The following is an 18,821-nucleotide window of genomic DNA, read 5'->3' as shown; positions in this document are numbered from 1 at the left end:
TCATGCTAATGTAAGCAGGTGCAACTCCATATAAAGCTAGTAAAGTTACAGCCATGTATGCCAGCTGTGAATGGCATCACAAAGGGTATATAAAGTGTTTAACACAATGTGAATGAAAAGTAGTCACAAATACAAACCGCACTTTACATGGCATGAATGTAAATGGCTGCATTTTGGGGGCAAAAGGTAGTGACACATATAAATGAAAGGGAATAGCAAAATGTCTCTCTTTAAATAACACTTTCATATTGAAGGGTAGTGGTGAACTCTAGCACAAAAGGGCACAAGAAAACACACTCAGTTTTGTATATTAGGTCCAAAGAAAACAGGGAGGTCACGTGGAAGTATCTTTATCTCACATCATCCTCTCTTCCAAAACGTAAAGACAAGCTTTAAGATGGAAATCTATTTAGAGGGTATTAGTAGAGCATATCAAGAAGTGAATCTATTTCTGCTGACTTTAGAATTGTTCATAAATGTGATTTACTTCTGTCTTCTCATTCATAACTACATCACCCAATGATACCATTTTCAAGAGCCAACTGATTGAAAGTACTATATAATTTGATTTTTTGTTTGTTTTTTTGTAACTTGTAAAGCAGCAGTTTTGTGGGCACAGGTTCTAGATTTACAAAGATTTTATCTGGTCTAACAATGGGCATGTCAATCTAGCAGAGAAAGGTATCGCATGATCCAATGGCTGGAAGTTGAAGCTAGACAAATTCAGACTGGAAATAACACATACATTTTCAATGGTGAGAGTAATTAACCATTGGAACAACTTACCAAAGGTCTTGATGCACTCTCCATCTCACCGGATTTTTAAACCAAGACTGGATGTTTTCCTGAAAGATCTGCTATAGGAAATTTTTTGGGGAAGACCTATGGCCTATGTTATACAGGAGGACAGATTGGGTGATCACAATGGTTCCTTTTGGCCTTGTCAGCTCCATTGGTCACTGCCTGGGATATGAGACTTTGTATCACCCATCCCCACCTGTGTGTGTCCTTTTCCTTCCCACCTTATTTCTGCTCTTTCCTATCCCTCTCCATTTTCCTTCTGTCTAATAAAAGTCTGACTTAGCTGGCCATGTTTTGCTACATTGAGCCTGTGACTAAAAGGGTAGTTAAAAGCAATGCCCCAAATAGTGTGATGCTGGTATGAGTTTGCCAGGTCTTAGAGTGGTTAATAAGACTATGTGCTATGCCTGTGTTTCTCCTGCAGTGAGGCCGCAAATAAGAGTCAACACCAGAGACAGAAGTTACATTTTCTCCCTTTACTTTTCTTTTTGATCCCCTTTTATGCATTTGTCTTGTTTTTTCTTCGAAGCGGCCTGGAACGGGGAACTGCGGCCAATGGGAGCTGTGGGAGTGGTGCATCCAGGCAGGAGCAGCATGTGGAGACACGTGTCCCCCCAGGGGCTGCAGGGCATGCTGGCTGCTTCTGGGAGCGGTACAGGGCTGGGGCCAGGGCAGGCAGGGAAACTGCCTTAGCCTCGCTGCACCACCTACCGGGAGACGTTCGAGGTAAGTGCCACCCAGCGGGAGCCTGCACCCCAACCCCAAGCCCTGAACCCCCTCCCGGAGCCTGTACCCCATACTCCCTCCTGCACTCAAATCCCCTCCCACACCCCAGCCCCCTGCCCTAGCCCTGACCCCCTTCCCGGCACCCTGTACCCACTCCTGCACCCCAACATTCTGCCCCAGCCAGGAGCCCCCTCTTGCACCCAAACTCCCTATAAAGACAGATAATGTAAGTAATAGGGGAGGGGAAGGGTGTAATAATAGAGTGTGCTGGGTTCTAGGAGACTCTGAAAGGTGTCTCGGAGGTTTGAGTTTTCAGATTCAAATGTCCAACTAAATTTAGAGGGATGGGTTTAATCACATCGCTCTGAAGAAAACTGCAAGCTCCAGTTCACAAATCCCTTCCTGAACCAAGCCTTGCAGAGCCCTAACACTTATGCATGAAACTTCCCTGAGTATTAAGAAAAACAAAATTTCCTAAGCATACATCCAGGTAGCTTAGGGTTCAGCCTGATGCTATTAGAGTGAATGGCAGACTTAATTCCACTTGCCTGGACTACAGCATATTTTAAGGCACACTATTAAACAGAGTTGCACGTTGTTAGGTGAAAACTTCACATTGGTTCAGATATTTTGAAGATAGAACTCATATTAATACTGAAAATTCAGCACTACAAAGTAGGTTGAGTTCAACTTTTATGGGGTTGGAGTTTAATATTTTCAAGTGCATGTTTCCTTATTTTAAAGTCTTTTTTGTTTTTGTCTCTTTCGGTGTAATGACTCAGCAAGAGACGATATCTTCTTCTAGATGGTGCAGTTGCCTGAGGAGCCCCATTTCTCAGTAATGGTACTATGAAGTAACAAATATCTGCATTTCTTTACAGTTAATTTGATTAGTGATAGCCCTAATTCCATGATGTTATAAAATAATTCAGCATAACAACAGAGTTATTTCCCCTTAGCTATAGAAATAGAAACAGAAAGAGAGCTAGTCAGCCTCTTATTTACACTGGTGTAAATCAGGAACTGTTTCAATACCACCAGTGAAAGGGAGAACAGAATTAGGTACTGTATATGTATAAACTGAAGTTTGAAACGGAGTCTTAGACTAGTACATCTCTTGAAAGAAGGAAGGATAACAGTCCTAAGCAATTGCCATTTGAGCAAAGAGATGCCAGAAGGGTAATATTCAAGTGACCCTATGTAGTGGAAATTAAACAGTTTGTTCATTAATGACAGTACTACAGACCCATATCGCTAAAAAGTAGCATTGACATTACAAGATCCCTGCACTGAGGAACTTAAAAGGGTTGGGAAAGGGAGGATAAATCTAATTAAAAGGAAAAGTTTAATACTAACAGGTCCATTTCTTCTCTCACAACAGGGTAAATCAAAGAGAAATGATTAAAATAAAAGGAAATGCACCAGTGTAAAACAAGTAAGTATAAGAACCTACTTCTATCCATTGTACTCATGTTAAGTTGTACTGCTCAAGTAGTCTCATGGATTTACTTGCTTTACATTGAAATCAATGGGCCTACTTGAGGAGCTGGGTGCAAAAGGGGTAGCAGAAACAGGGCCTAAGTGAGAAGAGAATAAAGTCCAAAGTATCTTTAGAGTAAAACATTGCATTACATAACCTATAGAACATTTCAAAGTTCTTTGCAAATGTTAATTAAGCCACACAACACCTTTGTGAAGAAGGCAGCAGGACATTTTAGATGCAGGTTTCAACACAAAGGATATAAGTGATTCATTAAAGGGCATATAGCAAATTAAAGGCAGACTCTGAAGTAGAAAACTCAGGACTTGTCTCAGATCTATAGAAAATACTGTTTACTGTAATTTAGAATCCTCTTCTACATTTCCCCAGTAACAAACATGATAAAAAAAGAAGAATTTCTCATCATTCTACATGTATCCTGAAATGTTTTTCCGCTGAGAGGTACATGACACTTAGGCCTAAATCTTCTCTTTTTTTTATGTTTGAGGTGGTGTGACAATCAGGTGCCCCAAATGGAGAACAGGCGGTCTGCACCCCAAAGAATAAGCAATTGAATCAACTGGTTTTATACGTTGTTACTGTGTATAAATATATGTCAAGTAAAGTCTTTTATGAAAGTTTGTCGTTTTCTGAAATTGATGGTGATTAGGAGATATGTATACAGATTTGGATATAAATATATGTACATGTAAAAAAATTGGAACTGTGGTGCAACTACAGCATCACCTCACAACAGGGAGTGAAGCAATCAAGCAGGGAGGGGCACCTTCCCGGCTAGTTTTTACACAAACCATTTTCAAGCATATAACCGTTGTCCAGCCAGGCAGACACACAAGAACATAAGAATGGCCATACCGGGTCAAACCAATGGTCCTTCTAGCCCAGTATCCTATCTTCCAACAATGACCAATGCCTGAAATGGGCAGCGGGTATAATAGGACAGGGGAGGCTCTGCCTCCCCTAGCACAGGTGCTGCCATGGGACCCCAGTTGCAGAGGAAATTTTTGCCTTCTATTATGCCCATTCAGGTATTATGTCCCATGAAGGTTCTGGGGCGGCTGAGGAGGCACTATGTACTATTCAGCTTCTTGGGTTCATTAGTAATCTCCCTGGACTCCAGGGAGATTCCAGATAAACCCGGTATGCTGTCTGAGTTATACATAACTCCTCCTCAGCCACTCTGGAACCTGCATGGGGCATCAGGGCTTTGGCCGCGGAGGGGGTCTTGGGGCTCTGGCCCTGGAGGAATGACCAGGAGACTTGGGCCATGGGGGGAGCGGAAGGAATGGAGCCAGGGGCTAGCCTCCCCAAAATGGGGCTCCACCATAATGCCAGATGCTTTAAAGGGAGTGAACAAAACAGGGCAGTCAGAGTATTAAGGACACCCAGAGCATGGAGTTGCATCCCTTACCATCTTGGCTAATAGCCATTGATGGACCTATCCTCCTTATCTAGTTCTTTTTTAACCCAGTTATAAGTCTTGGCCTTCACAAAACCCCTGGCAACGGGTTCCACAGGCTGACTGTGTGTTATGTGAAAAAGTACTCCTTATGTTTGTTTTAAACCTCCTACTTATTAATTTCTTCAAGTAACTCGTGGTTCTTGTGTTTTGTGAAGGGATAAATAACACTCCTCTATTCACCTTCTCCACATCATTCATGATTTTATAGGCCTCTATCATATTGCCTTTCAGTCCTCTCTTTTCCAAGGTGAACAGCCCCAGTCTTTTTAATCTCTCCTCACATGGAAGATGTTCCACACACCTAATCATTTTTGTTGCCTTTCTTTGCACCTTTTCCAACTCTATCTTTTTTTCAGATGGAGCAACCAGAACTGCACACAATATTCAAACTGTGACCTTTTCCATCTTATCTTTCCCTTTCCTAATGGTTCATAACATTCTGTTAGCTTTTTAAATTGCCACTGCACGTTGAGTAGATGTATTCAGAGAGCTATTCATGAAGGCTCCAAGATCTCTTTCTTGAGTGCTAATAGCTAATTTAGATCCCATCGTTTTGGATGTATAGTTGGGATTATGTTTTCCAATGTGCATTACTTTGCACTTATCAACATTGAATTTTATCTGCCATTTTGTTGCCCAGTCACCTAGTTTTCTGAGATCTTTTTCTAACTCTTTGCAGTCAGATTTGGACTTAACTTCCTTGAATAATTTTGTATTGTCTGCAAACTTTGCTGCCCCACTGTTTATGTCCTTTTCCAGATCATTTATCAATCTGTTGAACAGCAGTGGTCCCAATATAGTTCCTTGGGGCACTCTGCTATTTACCACTTTCCATTATGAAAGATGATAATTATTCCTACCCTTTGTTTCCTACCTTTTAACCAGTTACTGATCCATGAGAGGTCCTCTTATCCCATGACTGCTTATTTAGCTTAAGAGACTTTGGTGAAGAAACCTGTTTAAAGGTGGACTACTAAAATTAATAGAATGACTTTGAAATTGAAAAGAAAACCCCAGTCTAGGGGTTAGTGTATAGTGTTTGCTGTAAGTATATGAATGTTGTGAAGGAGAGATCTCTTACCTCCTCTTTTGTTTAGCTTTGCATACCCTGGTGAATAGCTACTAGTCATAGATGATGAACTGCTGAAGGAGGAGTGGGATAATGCTGAGACCAGTGGCTCATCACATTTTTCTGAAATACAAAGAAAAGAAATACATTTATTTCCACATTGCTGTTTAAATGTGTCAGACACACTAAAAAGAATCTATACCTTGGATATCTTTCCTAGTTGCTTGTGTGGCGCTCATGACAAGAGTATCTGAGAGCATCACCATTGGTAGGGAAGTACTATCATCCCCATGTTGCAGAGGAGGAAATGAGGCACACGCAATCTACTAGTGATAGTGTCCTAGCCACTTGGATGTCCTTCCTCTCATTAAGAATGCATAAATTAAAAAAATACCCTACTGCATTTGAAATATCTTTTGGCAAGATAAAATAAAGGCAGTAAACATAATTATAGCAACTATCAGATTAATAGAGGACAATATGTGCACTTTCAATACTTGATCAAGATGTTAATACAGTAATCTGACTGACAATTTTATTCATAATTTATCAAAGAAAATAATTAATTTGTAATCTATTTATAACTACAGATTGCAGATGTAGTGAAAAAAATGGAAAGATAAGGGATATAATATGTCTTTTTTTAAGTAATCTTTATAATCCTTTCAAGCACTATTCATCTATTTTGCATAAGATAAAGAAGGTTAACTTGGTGTTATTGTCCAAGATGAAGAAAAAAAAACAAGCAGAATTTCTGCTTTGTATAATAAAGAAGAGAGTTTAAAACAAAATCCTTTCCTATTGTTGGATCAAATTATGTAAGTAAAGGTGGAAATGATTGGCTTTAGATATCTCAGTTGCTTAGAACAATTAATATGCAGACCTTTATTCTAGTTTCTCTCATATTTCACATTCACACAGAAATATATGAGTTTTAATACTCTCTACATCTTAGGTACAACCTCACTACAGAAAAATTAAAAATAACTACTCCAAACAATTCAGATAATTGTTTTAATGCACACACCCAGCAGAGGCTCTGCTATAAAAGGTAAAACATCTGTTTACATGCATACAGAAAGTTAGCTCAATCCCAGATGGTCAGCATCTCTACCACAAAAGCACAGCACTTAATTTTTGTCCAATTAGAAGACCATGATCGGGGAGAGGCTAAGAATGGTTCTTGCATGTAGAATGAATTAACTGTAACCTCAAGAGAGGGTGTTTACTATGGGTCAAGTAGAGATCATGAGTGAGGTAAATCGTTTATAATGATTCTGGTCTACTAATATTTCCAGTCACAAATAGTTTCTCCCTTTCTCTTTCTGAATAAGCCAAACATATATCTCTATATAATGCAAAAAATGTAAAGAATTCCACAACTATGAAACAAATCAACAAAACAGAAGGGGATTCTGATTCAAGCTAATTAGTATTCTGACATTTAACAGTCTAATTTAGATGCCCTCACAAATTAGCTATGGTTAGTTAAGAAAGAAGGGGGGGAAAGAATATGTTTCATACTATCATAGAAATATAGGCAAACACTAGATAAAAGAAGAACAGGAGTACTTGTGGCACCTTAGAGACTAACAAATTTATTAGAGCATAAGCTTTCGTGGACTACAGCCCACTTCTTCGGATGCATAAGCTTTCATGGACTACAGCCCACTTCTTCGGATGCATATGCATCCGAAGAAGTGGGCTGTAGTCCATGAAAGCTTATGCTCTAATAAATTTGTTAGTCTCTAAGGTGCCACAAGTACTCCTGTTCTTCTTTTTGCGGATACAGACTAACACGGCTGCTACTCTGAAACTAGATAAAAGGACAACTGTTAATTGTTCTAATGACTACAAAGCACATAATTTCTATCTTTAATGATATAATTGGGTTTAGCCAAATTGAAAGAGGGGGAGATTTGTTTTAAATTCTATTTGTTCATTTTACAAAACAGAACTTTTGATTTTTGCTGTTGTTTTAGCCCCTAATTACACAACAGAATGCAGACAGACAGATCTCTGCATTGTTTCAGAGTGAAGTTCCAGGCACACACAGAGGTATGCCCAACGCAGGCATACAGGGCCTCAGGGACTAATACAGACCTTAATTAATGGAGTTGATTTGTGTGGGGAACTCAAGTTTCTTGAACAATCATCATAATGGACATTTTTCACATGAAAAGTACAGTTAGGCCCCAAATCTATTTATTGAAAAATATCTTTTGTTGTTGAAAAGTCAATTAAAATTTAGAAAACAAAAATTAGACATGCTAACCATTTTTTTCATAAATAGGTGCATAGACTTAGGCTAAGTCTATATTTAGATTCTGTAATAAATGGCCTGATTTAAAAAGTGCTGGACACTCATTTGCTGACACTGGCTTTTAAGAATATATTGGCCTGTGTAGAAACTGCTGGTGGCTCAGCACTTTTGAAAATCAAGCCACATTCATGCTTAAATGTGGATGTAGAAGTCTAACTTGCAAGTCCTACTTTTTTTTAAATCTTGGCCTACATCAGGAGTCTCAAACATGCGGCCCACGGAGCTATCTGCTGTGGCCCGCCAAGCTCCCTGCCCCCCCGGAGTTATTTCCTGCAGCTACCAAGCTCCCCTCACCCGCCGCCCCGCTCCTCCCCCAGCGCGCCACATCCCCGCTCCTCTGCCTACCTCCAGATGCTTAGAGCTTTCCAGGAGGGAGGGGGGAGCTGTGTGCTCAGGGGAGGAGGCGTAGAAGAGGTGGGGCAGGGGTGGGGATTTGGGAAAGGGGTTGGAATAGGAGCGGGGAAGAAGTGGGAAGAGGAGGGGCCTCATGGAAGGGATGGAGTTGGGGCAGGGCTGGGGGCGCGAGGGAGGGGCTTTTATATCTTTATATGAAAAGGTGCAGTGATGTGACCCTCGGCCAATGTACTAGTCCTCACGTGGCCCTCGTGATGATTTGAGTTTGCGATCCCTGGCTTACATGGTGGTCTCATTGAATCCTGAACAGTGGCATCACAATAGCACATGAGAACTGGAATGAGCACTGGTTCAACTGCTCATTATAAATATTATTAAAAACTTAGACTTTTTCCCCTAGTGAGTTATTCATAAACAGAACATTTTCTAATGTATTTAGTAATTGTAAGTATTTGTCAAATAGTTTGGATAAATAATTTTTGACCTATAGCTTGTTTGCAAAATTGTTTATTTCAACAGTTCATTTTAGTGCTATGTGGCTAGCCATGTAAGTCATAGGACATTATCTCTGTTCCCTGGTTGGATGGTTGAAACATTTTCAGAAGCATATTTAATGACAAAGTGCAACTACAAAATAAACTTCCAGGACAAATTTTTGGCTAATAATCAATAATAAACAAGATCCAAAGTCTTTGAATATTGAATACTCACTATTAATGAATATTATGATTACATTGTGAGTTGACCTTGTGACTTTAATTCACAAAACGTTTCATGCATCAGGGGTTCTGTTTTCAATTTAGTTTCTTATCTTACACTACTTGACCAACTCGTCTAGAAACTAATTACAAACCAAAAGTTAAATTGGCCGATCAGTTACAATGGATGACAAATAAATAAATAAGGGGTTTTTTTTGTTTAGTGTAGGTATTAGTAATAAAGGTGTGTGTGTGTGTGTGAGAGAGAGAGAAACTTAGACTTGTTTTTATCTTGTCAGTGCTCCTTCTGGATAAATACCATATACCATATTGCTTAGGAATCAACACACCTATTTTACAAACCTCTCAGAAAGTTGCAGTTCCTACTTTATCTCATCTACACTAGGAATGAATGATCAACTGATGTAAGCTCAGAAGAAAAGCTTTATTATGATGAGGATGCTATATGGTGTCTGATCCTTCATTCCTTGCACATTCAGACCTCCTATTAGACAAAGGTTATATTGAAGAATGTGTTTTTTTAATATCTTTTTTATCATCAAATTCTTAACATCATGTGCCTTTTCTCTGTATTTCCACATTTTCTGGACCATAAACCCTTTTATGCAATATTTCCTCCGAGGAAAAAAAATGCCTGCATCTTGATAGAAAAAAAAAGTAGGAATGAGAAAATCTATTTATAAAGTACATTAACAAAATACAATAGATCTCTCTAGTGTCAGAACTAGATAGAGATCATTGAACATAATGGGAGGCTATGGGTAGATTCTTAAGAATATTTGTGGAATGAAGAATTTATCCTGATGGCACACTGAAAAATATGAAAAAAGGTAAAGTGGGACATTTTGACCGAGTCCTTCTTTCCAACAATTATCTATATGGGAAACCTAAAACTGGATTTTAGGCAAGCTGTTCAGAGACAGCACTCTACAGCTGAAAGAGATGGCTCCACAGAGCAGTGCTCATCAGAAGCTCTGTTCTCTCACCAATTCTGGTAGCCAATGAGAAGATCATAACGTATAAGGGCTTCTCCTCCCATTTGGAAATGTCCATTACTGCTATTGCATTTAAAATAAATCAAAAGAAAAATATATAAACATGATTAGAAATGGTGCTAGTATTGAAATCACTGTCCCTTGTATGTGTTGTCCATGTGGGCACCTCACATATTCTCTCCCAAAAGAGCAAAGGAATGAAATAAGGAAGCTGAAAATAAAATTGGGCCCCTGTAAGCAGTGCCATGGCAACATATTCCAGGCCTGGTTTGAAGACTAAAATCTGCCCTCTACTGCGAAAAACAAAAACAAAGAAACTTGCAGTCACTACTAAGTACTTGTACAAAGGGAGCCTTCTCTGAAGCACTGTCATTGATCAGCTGAATCCAGTACTATCTACCTTGCTTTCCAGTTCTCTCTTGCTCTCAAAACAAACACAACCAACAACAAAACATAAACCAGATCACATAACTTTTCCTGCCCTCTGGACTTTCTTAGATAGGTCTGGGTTAATTTTAGCTTTCTGAAAAACTCCCTTCATTAGCAGACACAGACACTGAAAGACAGCAAAAAAATAGGCAGTGCTGGGTCTGTGCTAGGAAAACTCGCATCTAAAGACCTTTTCTGAATGAAGCAAAAAACTGGCAAAGAAATCAGTTTTGCTCTTAAAAGGCTCAGAGTAGCTGCTTACTAAGTTTCAAGCATGCCTCTTTGGATAAGTCTACACAAGAAGCAGGAGCCCATGGCAGCAAGTATTAGAGCCAGGGTATACAAACTCAGGCTTCTGATATGGTGCTAAAAATAACTGTGTGGCTGTTTGGGCTTGGGCTCTGAAGCCCACCCCGCTTCCTAGGTTTCAGAGCCTGAGCTCCAGCCCAATCCCGAACATTTACACAACTAGTTTTAACACTGTAGCACAAGCCCAAGTGGGTAGACCTGGGCTCTGAGACTCACTGCCGCAGGTTGCTCCTTACTGCATAAATATACCTAAGGTCTTTGCTGCTGAGACTTTTCAGTTTCTCACCCACCAAAAAAACCCAAACTTTTCTCCAACTTCATCCTAATGATGCATCCTATTGCCCATTTGTGTTACATTGTGGCTAAGAGGGGGGATGAAAATCTCCCATTCAAGAACTTTTTGGGATCTGTTGACCTTTCATATGGCTTTGCTTTCTCCATCGAAATCTTTTCTCTTTGAACTTTGTGGCTATTCCTAATGTTTCAGCCTGTGAAGCAGCAGCTTCCTTACATCCAATGAACCTAGAAGACCATAATTCTGGTAAAGAATCTCAAAGGCCACCAAGTAAACCACAAGTCATTTGAACGTCAATATCTGGACACAGCAATTTTTTGCTCACAAAGTTAATTTTTGATAAAACAGTATAAAACATCTTGGCCAAAACCACAGAAACAAAAACACTGAAATGTTCTCTAGCAATCTATCAGCTCTCAGTTTAAATTCTGGCATAAGATTGTGTGAAGCTTTGATCTCAGCGAAACATGAAGAACGCCCCTGAACCTGATTTCATAGTGGATGGATTGCCTCTACCCTTGCTGACCACCTCATTGTGATATTATGTTTTACTGTAATACTAATGTCCTTTTTCAACACATCCTAATGACTTGGTGAGTGCAACACATGGGAGGAAAGATGTGTACTGATTTGCCTGTTGAATTCCATTTTGAACACCTTTGTATACTGCAGCCATATCAGCTCCATTGTCACAGATGTGTCCCTTGCAAATCAGCCTATCTAAACACTCTTTTTTCAGCTTCTCTAAAATAGCATCCAGAATATCCTGTCCTGTTTTGGCTTGGATAGCAACAAAATCTATAAAACATGAAACAGGGCCCCGACTTGGGCCACACTTGGGGCACTACATGGATATTGTTAGGATCCTATGCAGAAGAAAAAGTGAGAAATAAACCTCTTCTCCCTGCAAAAACAAACAAGCAAAAAAATAATCCAGGGCCCTTTATGGACCTAGGCCAGGGATTCTCAAACTGGGGGTCGGGACCCCTCAGTGGGTCGCGAGGTTATTCCGGGGTGGTTGTGATCTGTCAGCCTCCACCCCAAACCCGGCTTTGCTTTCAGTATTTATAATGGTGTTAAATATATAAAACGTGTTTTTAATTTATAAGGGAGGTCGCACTCAGGGGCTTGCTATGTGAAAGGGGTCACCAGTACAAACGTTTGAGAACCACTGGCCTAAGCACTCTTCCAGAGGAACTGTTTAACTCCCTTTGCATGTCCCTGCCTATAGGTCAATAATTTAGATATCCATTTGTGAATGTAATGGCTATTTTAATCACTAGCCTTTCACCAACATGCCGCATGTGATGCATATGCACTTCATATACTTTGAGGCTACAGCTTGGCTTTTGCACTGGCTTGAAATGGCCAGGATTGGGAACAAGTCGAGTAAATGATGTAGATTTCCTCTGGTGGTGTTGTATGCTCGCCAACATGCACTTTTCAACTATATCAATTTTTAATACTTATCTTGGGGGAGCATCTAATAAGCAGAAAAAGAAACCGCAAAAGATCTCACTTTCATGTTGACAAAAAAATCGCTCTCATTTAAAAATCTCTCTTTATGTTAAAAAGCTCCCCTAAGTGAATTTGTGAGTTAAAAGGAAGGGTTCTATTTTAAATGAATAGACTGCTAAAATGCTATTAAAATTGCTTTAATAACTTATGATAGTAAATAGCCCAAAAGAATTAAAATTAAAAGATTGCTTATGTAGGGCAAGCTAACATTTCTAAACCTGTATGAGATTTCTACGATAGATAGATAGATAGATAGATAGATAGATAGATAGATAGATAGATAGAGGATCATTTAGCCTAACTTCATAGCCAGAAACGGTGTGATGCCATAGCGGGGACAAATCGAGGAACCGTAGTTTACAGTTTTCACTGTTTTCTGCAGAATCCAATCTTTCACTTACTAAAAACAGAATCATAATCCTTTCTGATACAGATATATAGTAGTCTTCCCCATATAAGTCAATGTACTGTGCCCTGTTAATCAATTACAGAACACTGCCTCCAGCCAGAAATAGCAGCAACAAAGGAATAAACTCTACCCCACACCATTTATAACAGAGATGTGTTAATGCCAAAGACAGTTTGGGACTGTTTAAATGTTAACATTATGAAGCAAGAGCAGTCTTCTTCTCTACTCCATTTTGTCCTAATAGCCTTGGCAACAAGAGCTTCTGCCACCATAATAGGTATAATGCAACTTCAATTGCACTTACATTCCAGTTCTGAGGAAAGAGAGAGTGTTTTTTTTCCAAAAGGGCTCCTTTATATGGGCGGAAAATTTTATGCTTATGTTCTGCTCTTTACCATGGGTGAAATTCACGCCCATGCAGAGAACAAACACAAATCCTGTGCACCACTTCAGGAGCGAAAATCCTGTCACCACTGAAGTCATTGATAAAACGACTTCAATGGGGCTAGGATTTTATTCAAGACCTCTGAAATTTCATTGGGTTTGGAGTTCCACCTGAAACACTGATTGAACCTGTAATTTTGTTTAACTAATGATACCAGAACCACCAGTCTTCAAGTGCTTTGGCGTGACCACATCTATACTGGACTTGAACCTGACACATTCTGCATTCATTTGGTAAGGCTAGGAACATTGATCAGAGATGGACATGGATTTTATTCTTATTCCTGCGTATCTGGAAACATTTTGAAGTTGCTGTTCTTTTGTGGATTTTAACTTTGAACTCAAAGGATGAGAAAGATTACAAAGCCAGGACTGCTCTAAATTATGCAAGAGGCCTGCATTCTTCAGCACTCTGGTGCTGCAAAATGGAAATTCTGCATTGACTACAAATAAATGTAATAGGGGTTCTTTCTGTGGCAAATTCTAGGACTGTGAAATAACTGAGATGACGGGGCAAAAAAATACACAGAATTTTTCCAATATGGTCACTGCTCACACTTCCACTTGAAAATGTCCATGAATGTGCTCAATGCGATTTTTTGCCTGTACATTAACAATTAGATTCCAATGTGGTTCATTTGAACCCAAACTTTTTTGAACTTCAGGGATTGTGAGAATCCATGCAAACCATACATAAAGACCTGCCAGACACTTTGAACTAATTTTAGAAAGGTTCAGATAGCTCTTTTGGATTGACCAGATTCTTGTGACACATGCTGATAACTGAATGGAAGTCTGCAGAAGTAAATTTCCAATGTAAAAAAATAAATAAAAATTAATGGAGATATCCCATCTCCTAGAACTGGAAGGGACCTTGAAGGTCATTGAGTCCAGCCCCCTGCCTTCACTAGCAGGACCAAGTACTGATTTTGCCCCAGATCCCCAAGTGGCCCCCTCAAGGATTGAACTCACAACCCTGGGTTTAGCAGGCCAATGCTCAAACCACTGAGCTACCCCTCCCCCCTAAATGACTCACTACCCCTCCCCCCTAAATGACTCACTACCCCTCCCCCCTAAATGACTCACTACCCCTCCCTTGATATTTTTAATTTAATGCATTTTTTTTATTTTTAGATGTCTCCAATTTTTGACATGATTCATTGTTTCAGTGCACTTTTTAAAGCCTGGCAAACTGAAGCAATGAGCAAGAGATAATATATGCTTTAAAAAAATAGCCCAAATGAGTCACATTACAGCATCAATCATTCAGAAAATGCCAAAGAAACATCTGAAGCAAAGTCAGCACTTTCTCTATGCATTTTCTCCTGTCATCTCAAACTTTTATACCTAATAAACTTGGTGGTTCATATAATAAAGGCATCCGGAATGAGACTCACAAAACGCTGTTAAAATTGTAGGGCTAGATTCACTCTTACTGGTACAGGAAGGTGCAAATCATCCCTTCTTGCAATAGCCTTGTATACTGTCCACTTCACTGGAAATCACCTAGGAAACTAAACCAAACCAGAAATTCATTAATACCCTCCACCAAACCCACAAAGGTAGGGGACGAACGGGTGAGATTTATGGTGGAGGGCAGAACAGGAAAAGGCCCTCATCTGCTTTGCTTTCTATTATCAAATGCTCTATGCCCAGCCACCTCACCCAAGCTTTGAGGCAGGGACTAGGACCATCTATGAGAGACCTACCGATAGAGGTACTGTTTCATTGGCTGACTATTACAACAGATGCACACACCCTTTTCCTGGCATCCTCGTGGCCGACAATCACCGCTAAGGCCACATGCATTAATCTTCACTTGTGGCTCCACAGATACATGGATGGCAGAGACTGTCTAAGGCTTGGTCTACACTACCCCCCTAATTCGAACTAAGGTACGCAACTTCAGCTACGTGAATAACGTAGCTGAAGTCGAAGTACCTTAGTTCGAACTTACCTTGGTCCACACTCGGCAGGCAGGCTCCCCCGTCGACTCCGTGGTACTCCTCTCGCCGAGCTGGAGTACCGCAGTCGACGGCGAGCACTTCCGGGTTCGACTTATCGCGTCCAGACTAGACGCGATAAGTCGAACCCAGAAGTTCGATTGCCAGCCGCCGAACTAGCGGGTAAGTGTAGCCAAGGCCTAAGGGTTTTATTAAATCTTCATGTCCCTTAGCCACATCTCTTCTTCCAGCAGTCTCCTCAAGTTGATGGTATTAATTACCACTACAAGCCCTCTCTGGGCTGATTTTCTGCAAGTCAGTGACCTCCACCATATTGTGCACCAGCAGAAGCTAGAGCAGACTGAGTAACTAGAGTCAGTATATTAAAAAGTAACATGCAGGTTGAATAGTGCACACTGATAGAGAGAGAGTTTGGATTTTGCAAGAAAATATGCAGATAAAAGAAAAGCTGATTATTACTAAATAGAAAAGTAAGGATTACTATGTATTATTCATAATGTGTATTGCCATATAAAAAGATGCATCTGAAAACTAAGAACGTAATTCTGTAAACATTTATGCATGTGAACTGTACTATTAACATCACTAACTTTTGGTGATACGAGAAACATGGAGAGGAGAGAATTCTGGTTTTTGTTTGTTTACAGCAGGGTGCTCAAGTGCTTAGTGTCCTAATTGCAGAATATGACTTCTCTAACAATGTTAACTTTTCCCATTTTTGAGTAGCTATAAAGGGACTTTCTCTAGGCCACGCTTATTTTCTTTATGTTCAAATAGTGCTGGCATTAGTGGGCTAGAAATGGCATGAGGCTATGTCTGTCTGGACTTTTTAAGAAGCAGGAGCAGTAGGCGTTTCCTTGGTGCTTTTCAGGGATGTACTGGAAGGGCATCTGGGGTGCTCCCAGGAGTCCTTGTCAAAATTCTGAAGGGAAGATTGGGATGATTTCCAGCCATCCGATAGAGAAAAAAAATTTCTAGTAATTGGTAAGGTGCAGCTGTTAATGAATACTTATCCCTGGGGCTCTTAAAAGTACTTCTGAAGAGCAAATGGTTTCCCTTTTGAATGGTCCAGATTACACCAAAGTGTACATGTTTTCAAAAATATTCAGATAGGCCTTGTATAAGGTTATCATACTAATCCCTCCCTATAAATTATACAAGTTATATACCATGTTACCCACTATATCATTTTTGGGAACAAGGTAAACGCGCTTCCAACGAAGTTTGTTTGATTGGTGCCTCTGGGTCATTCTGTTTGCCTTTTCCCAGTTCTTAGGAAAAGAGCTCACTTCCAAGTCTCGGCTCCCCTGAGGAACTACTGTGGAATATCTCCCCCAGCCATTCTTCCTCCCTCTTCTGTTAAGTCTCTGGCTTTCCTTGAATATCATGTCTGCTCATGTAACTTTCACCTGATTGCTAAACTCGTTCCCATTAGCTGGGAAGTGAGTTATACCTAGCACAGGTGCGGCTGAGCCCAGCTCCTCTTAAAGGATCAGCTCACATTGTGATAGAGCCCCTTCTGAATCATAGCCAGCACATCACTGATGCTATCATAATGTTGCTGCTGGTCACCTGTTTTAAGTAAAAAATGATTACTGTCAACCCCGAATTTGGATAATAAAATGTGTACTCTTGTTTAGGGAAGATCAGGAGTGATATGTAAACTGGAGAGGCTGTCTAGTTCAGATGTGGCAAGGGTAAGTTACTGCAGTACTTGCAACTGAATGTTTACTGGGTTAAAATTGCTGCAAACCATTTGTAACAGAAGGTGAAACAGATGAGTCTATTTGAAGTGAAGTGTTAAAATACAACATCTCAGCCAAGAAATATAGAAAGTCATGACTTTCTGACCCCCCCAAAAAGGGCTTTTAATCTTCTGATTTTCCCTGTGTAAAGAACAGGTCAGCGGGGCATAAGCACCAGCATTGTACCATATAAGCAGAAATTTTAAATATTACTTACTAATTACACAGAGAACAGCAGAATACAAGAAAACTGTAAAGCAACTTTAAAAAACATTATTAAAACAGAAAATAGCCTGTTTTAAAATCTGAATCATAATGCAAATGTGGGGTGGAGGGTGGGAAGAAAGGCATATCAGCATGGGTTAATGTTGTACCATGTGATAAATGTTAGTTAAACTGAAGTTCACCTGAAGAAAAGCTCTGTGTAAGCTTGAAACCTTATCTCTATAACAGAAGTTAGTCTACTAAAAGATATTACCTCACCCACCTTGTCTCAGTTTAACTAAGGACCATTTTGTTCCCTTTGAACATTCCGAGAGGCATATCTGCAGCATGCTCGGAAAGACTAGGCCATCAAGCAGTTGCCAGAAACAAGAAGTCATGAGATTGCCAAGGTCACTCTGGAATTAGGATAAAGATACATGGGAGTTGGCTTATCTCCTTCTCAGAACCAATATGAATATTAATAGGACTCTTTTTGGATTCAGACACATTGGTTTGTTCAGACATCCATCCTTGCCATGGTGCCTAAGAAGATTTTATAATCTAAAGTGAATGCATGTTTTATTCACCGGAGTGCACCCACCTCAAAGAGAAAGAATAAATAAGCATAATTTGCTGGAATGTTTTATGAGCTGTTTCGGCTGTATATTTTAAGTGATGCTAATCTAAGGATGGGACACCACAAAGTAGCTTGTGGTCAATGGCAGCCAATTTAACAAAGAACTTCTGGACAATGTTATTGAGGAGGACAGCTCAAGTTAACATTGGCTATAAAAGGGAAGACAGTCTTGGACAACTGCCACAGCCCCAGGCTGAGGACAATAAAGCTCTAGCCAAACGCTTCATCATTGTGGAACAGAAACATGTAGCCTTTTCCATAGTGTTCTAAAAGAAGCTGTTGATGCAAATAATGACGATAGATGACAATGGTTGACAAAGGCCAAGCTAGGTACACCTGATTCCACATGCCATTAAGCTACCCTGCCAACCTAGTAGGCACTATAGCATTAACTATAGCATCAGGTAAGTAAGGAGATTACAAGGAATAAAAAAATTCAAAGGAAGGGAAAGAGAAATATTTGCAAATGAGGCTGGCAATCCGTTTTTGATAGATTTTGGATGGTTTTGTTAACCTTTGTTCAATGCCTGGTCTATCAAGTACCCCTTGAGAAAGGGTTATGACGGGCCAACACTGTAGGTTATTTATTTATTATTATTTTTTAAATATGCTGAATCACAAGCCACCATCACCACCTTCATGGTTAGCCAGCCAGTTCTGCTAGTCCAGGGGTCCCCAACACGGTACCCACGGGCGCCATGGGGCCCGCCGGGGCGTCTAAGTGCACCCGTGTACTGGCCAGCGGATGAGCATCCGCCAAAATGCTGCCAAAAATCAGCAGCATTTTGGCGTCGACGCCTCTAGATGACAGTGCTTCTCGGCAGCATTTCGGCGGTGACGTCTATTGACGTTGCCGCTTGTCGGTGGCATTTTGGCGGATGGTCGTCCGCTGCCACAGTCCTCCGTGGCTCGTCGTC

At 40.2% G+C, this 18,821-nt stretch overlaps 1 protein-coding gene across 2 annotated transcripts in view; it reads right to left on the bottom strand.

The window, feature by feature from the left end:
• The window catches only part of CNTNAP2 (contactin associated protein 2), a 1,641,691-nt gene that overhangs the window by 1,107,727 nt on the left and 515,143 nt on the right, over window positions 1-18,821 (bottom strand). For both annotated transcript variants that reach the window (XM_008179187.4, XM_065583877.1), the window contains exon 2: window positions 5,572-5,682. In XM_008179187.4, coding sequence (XP_008177409.1) covers window positions 5,572-5,682 — 111 coding nt within the window. The remainder of the gene's footprint in view (window positions 1-5,571; window positions 5,683-18,821) is intronic.

Source organism: Chrysemys picta, chromosome 2, assembly GCF_011386835.1.
Source record: "Chrysemys picta bellii isolate R12L10 chromosome 2, ASM1138683v2, whole genome shotgun sequence".
Lineage (NCBI taxonomy): Eukaryota > Metazoa > Chordata > Testudines > Emydidae > Chrysemys > Chrysemys picta.
The sequence above is the reverse complement of the archived record's forward strand: the minus strand, read 5'-3'. Positions and strand labels throughout refer to the sequence as shown.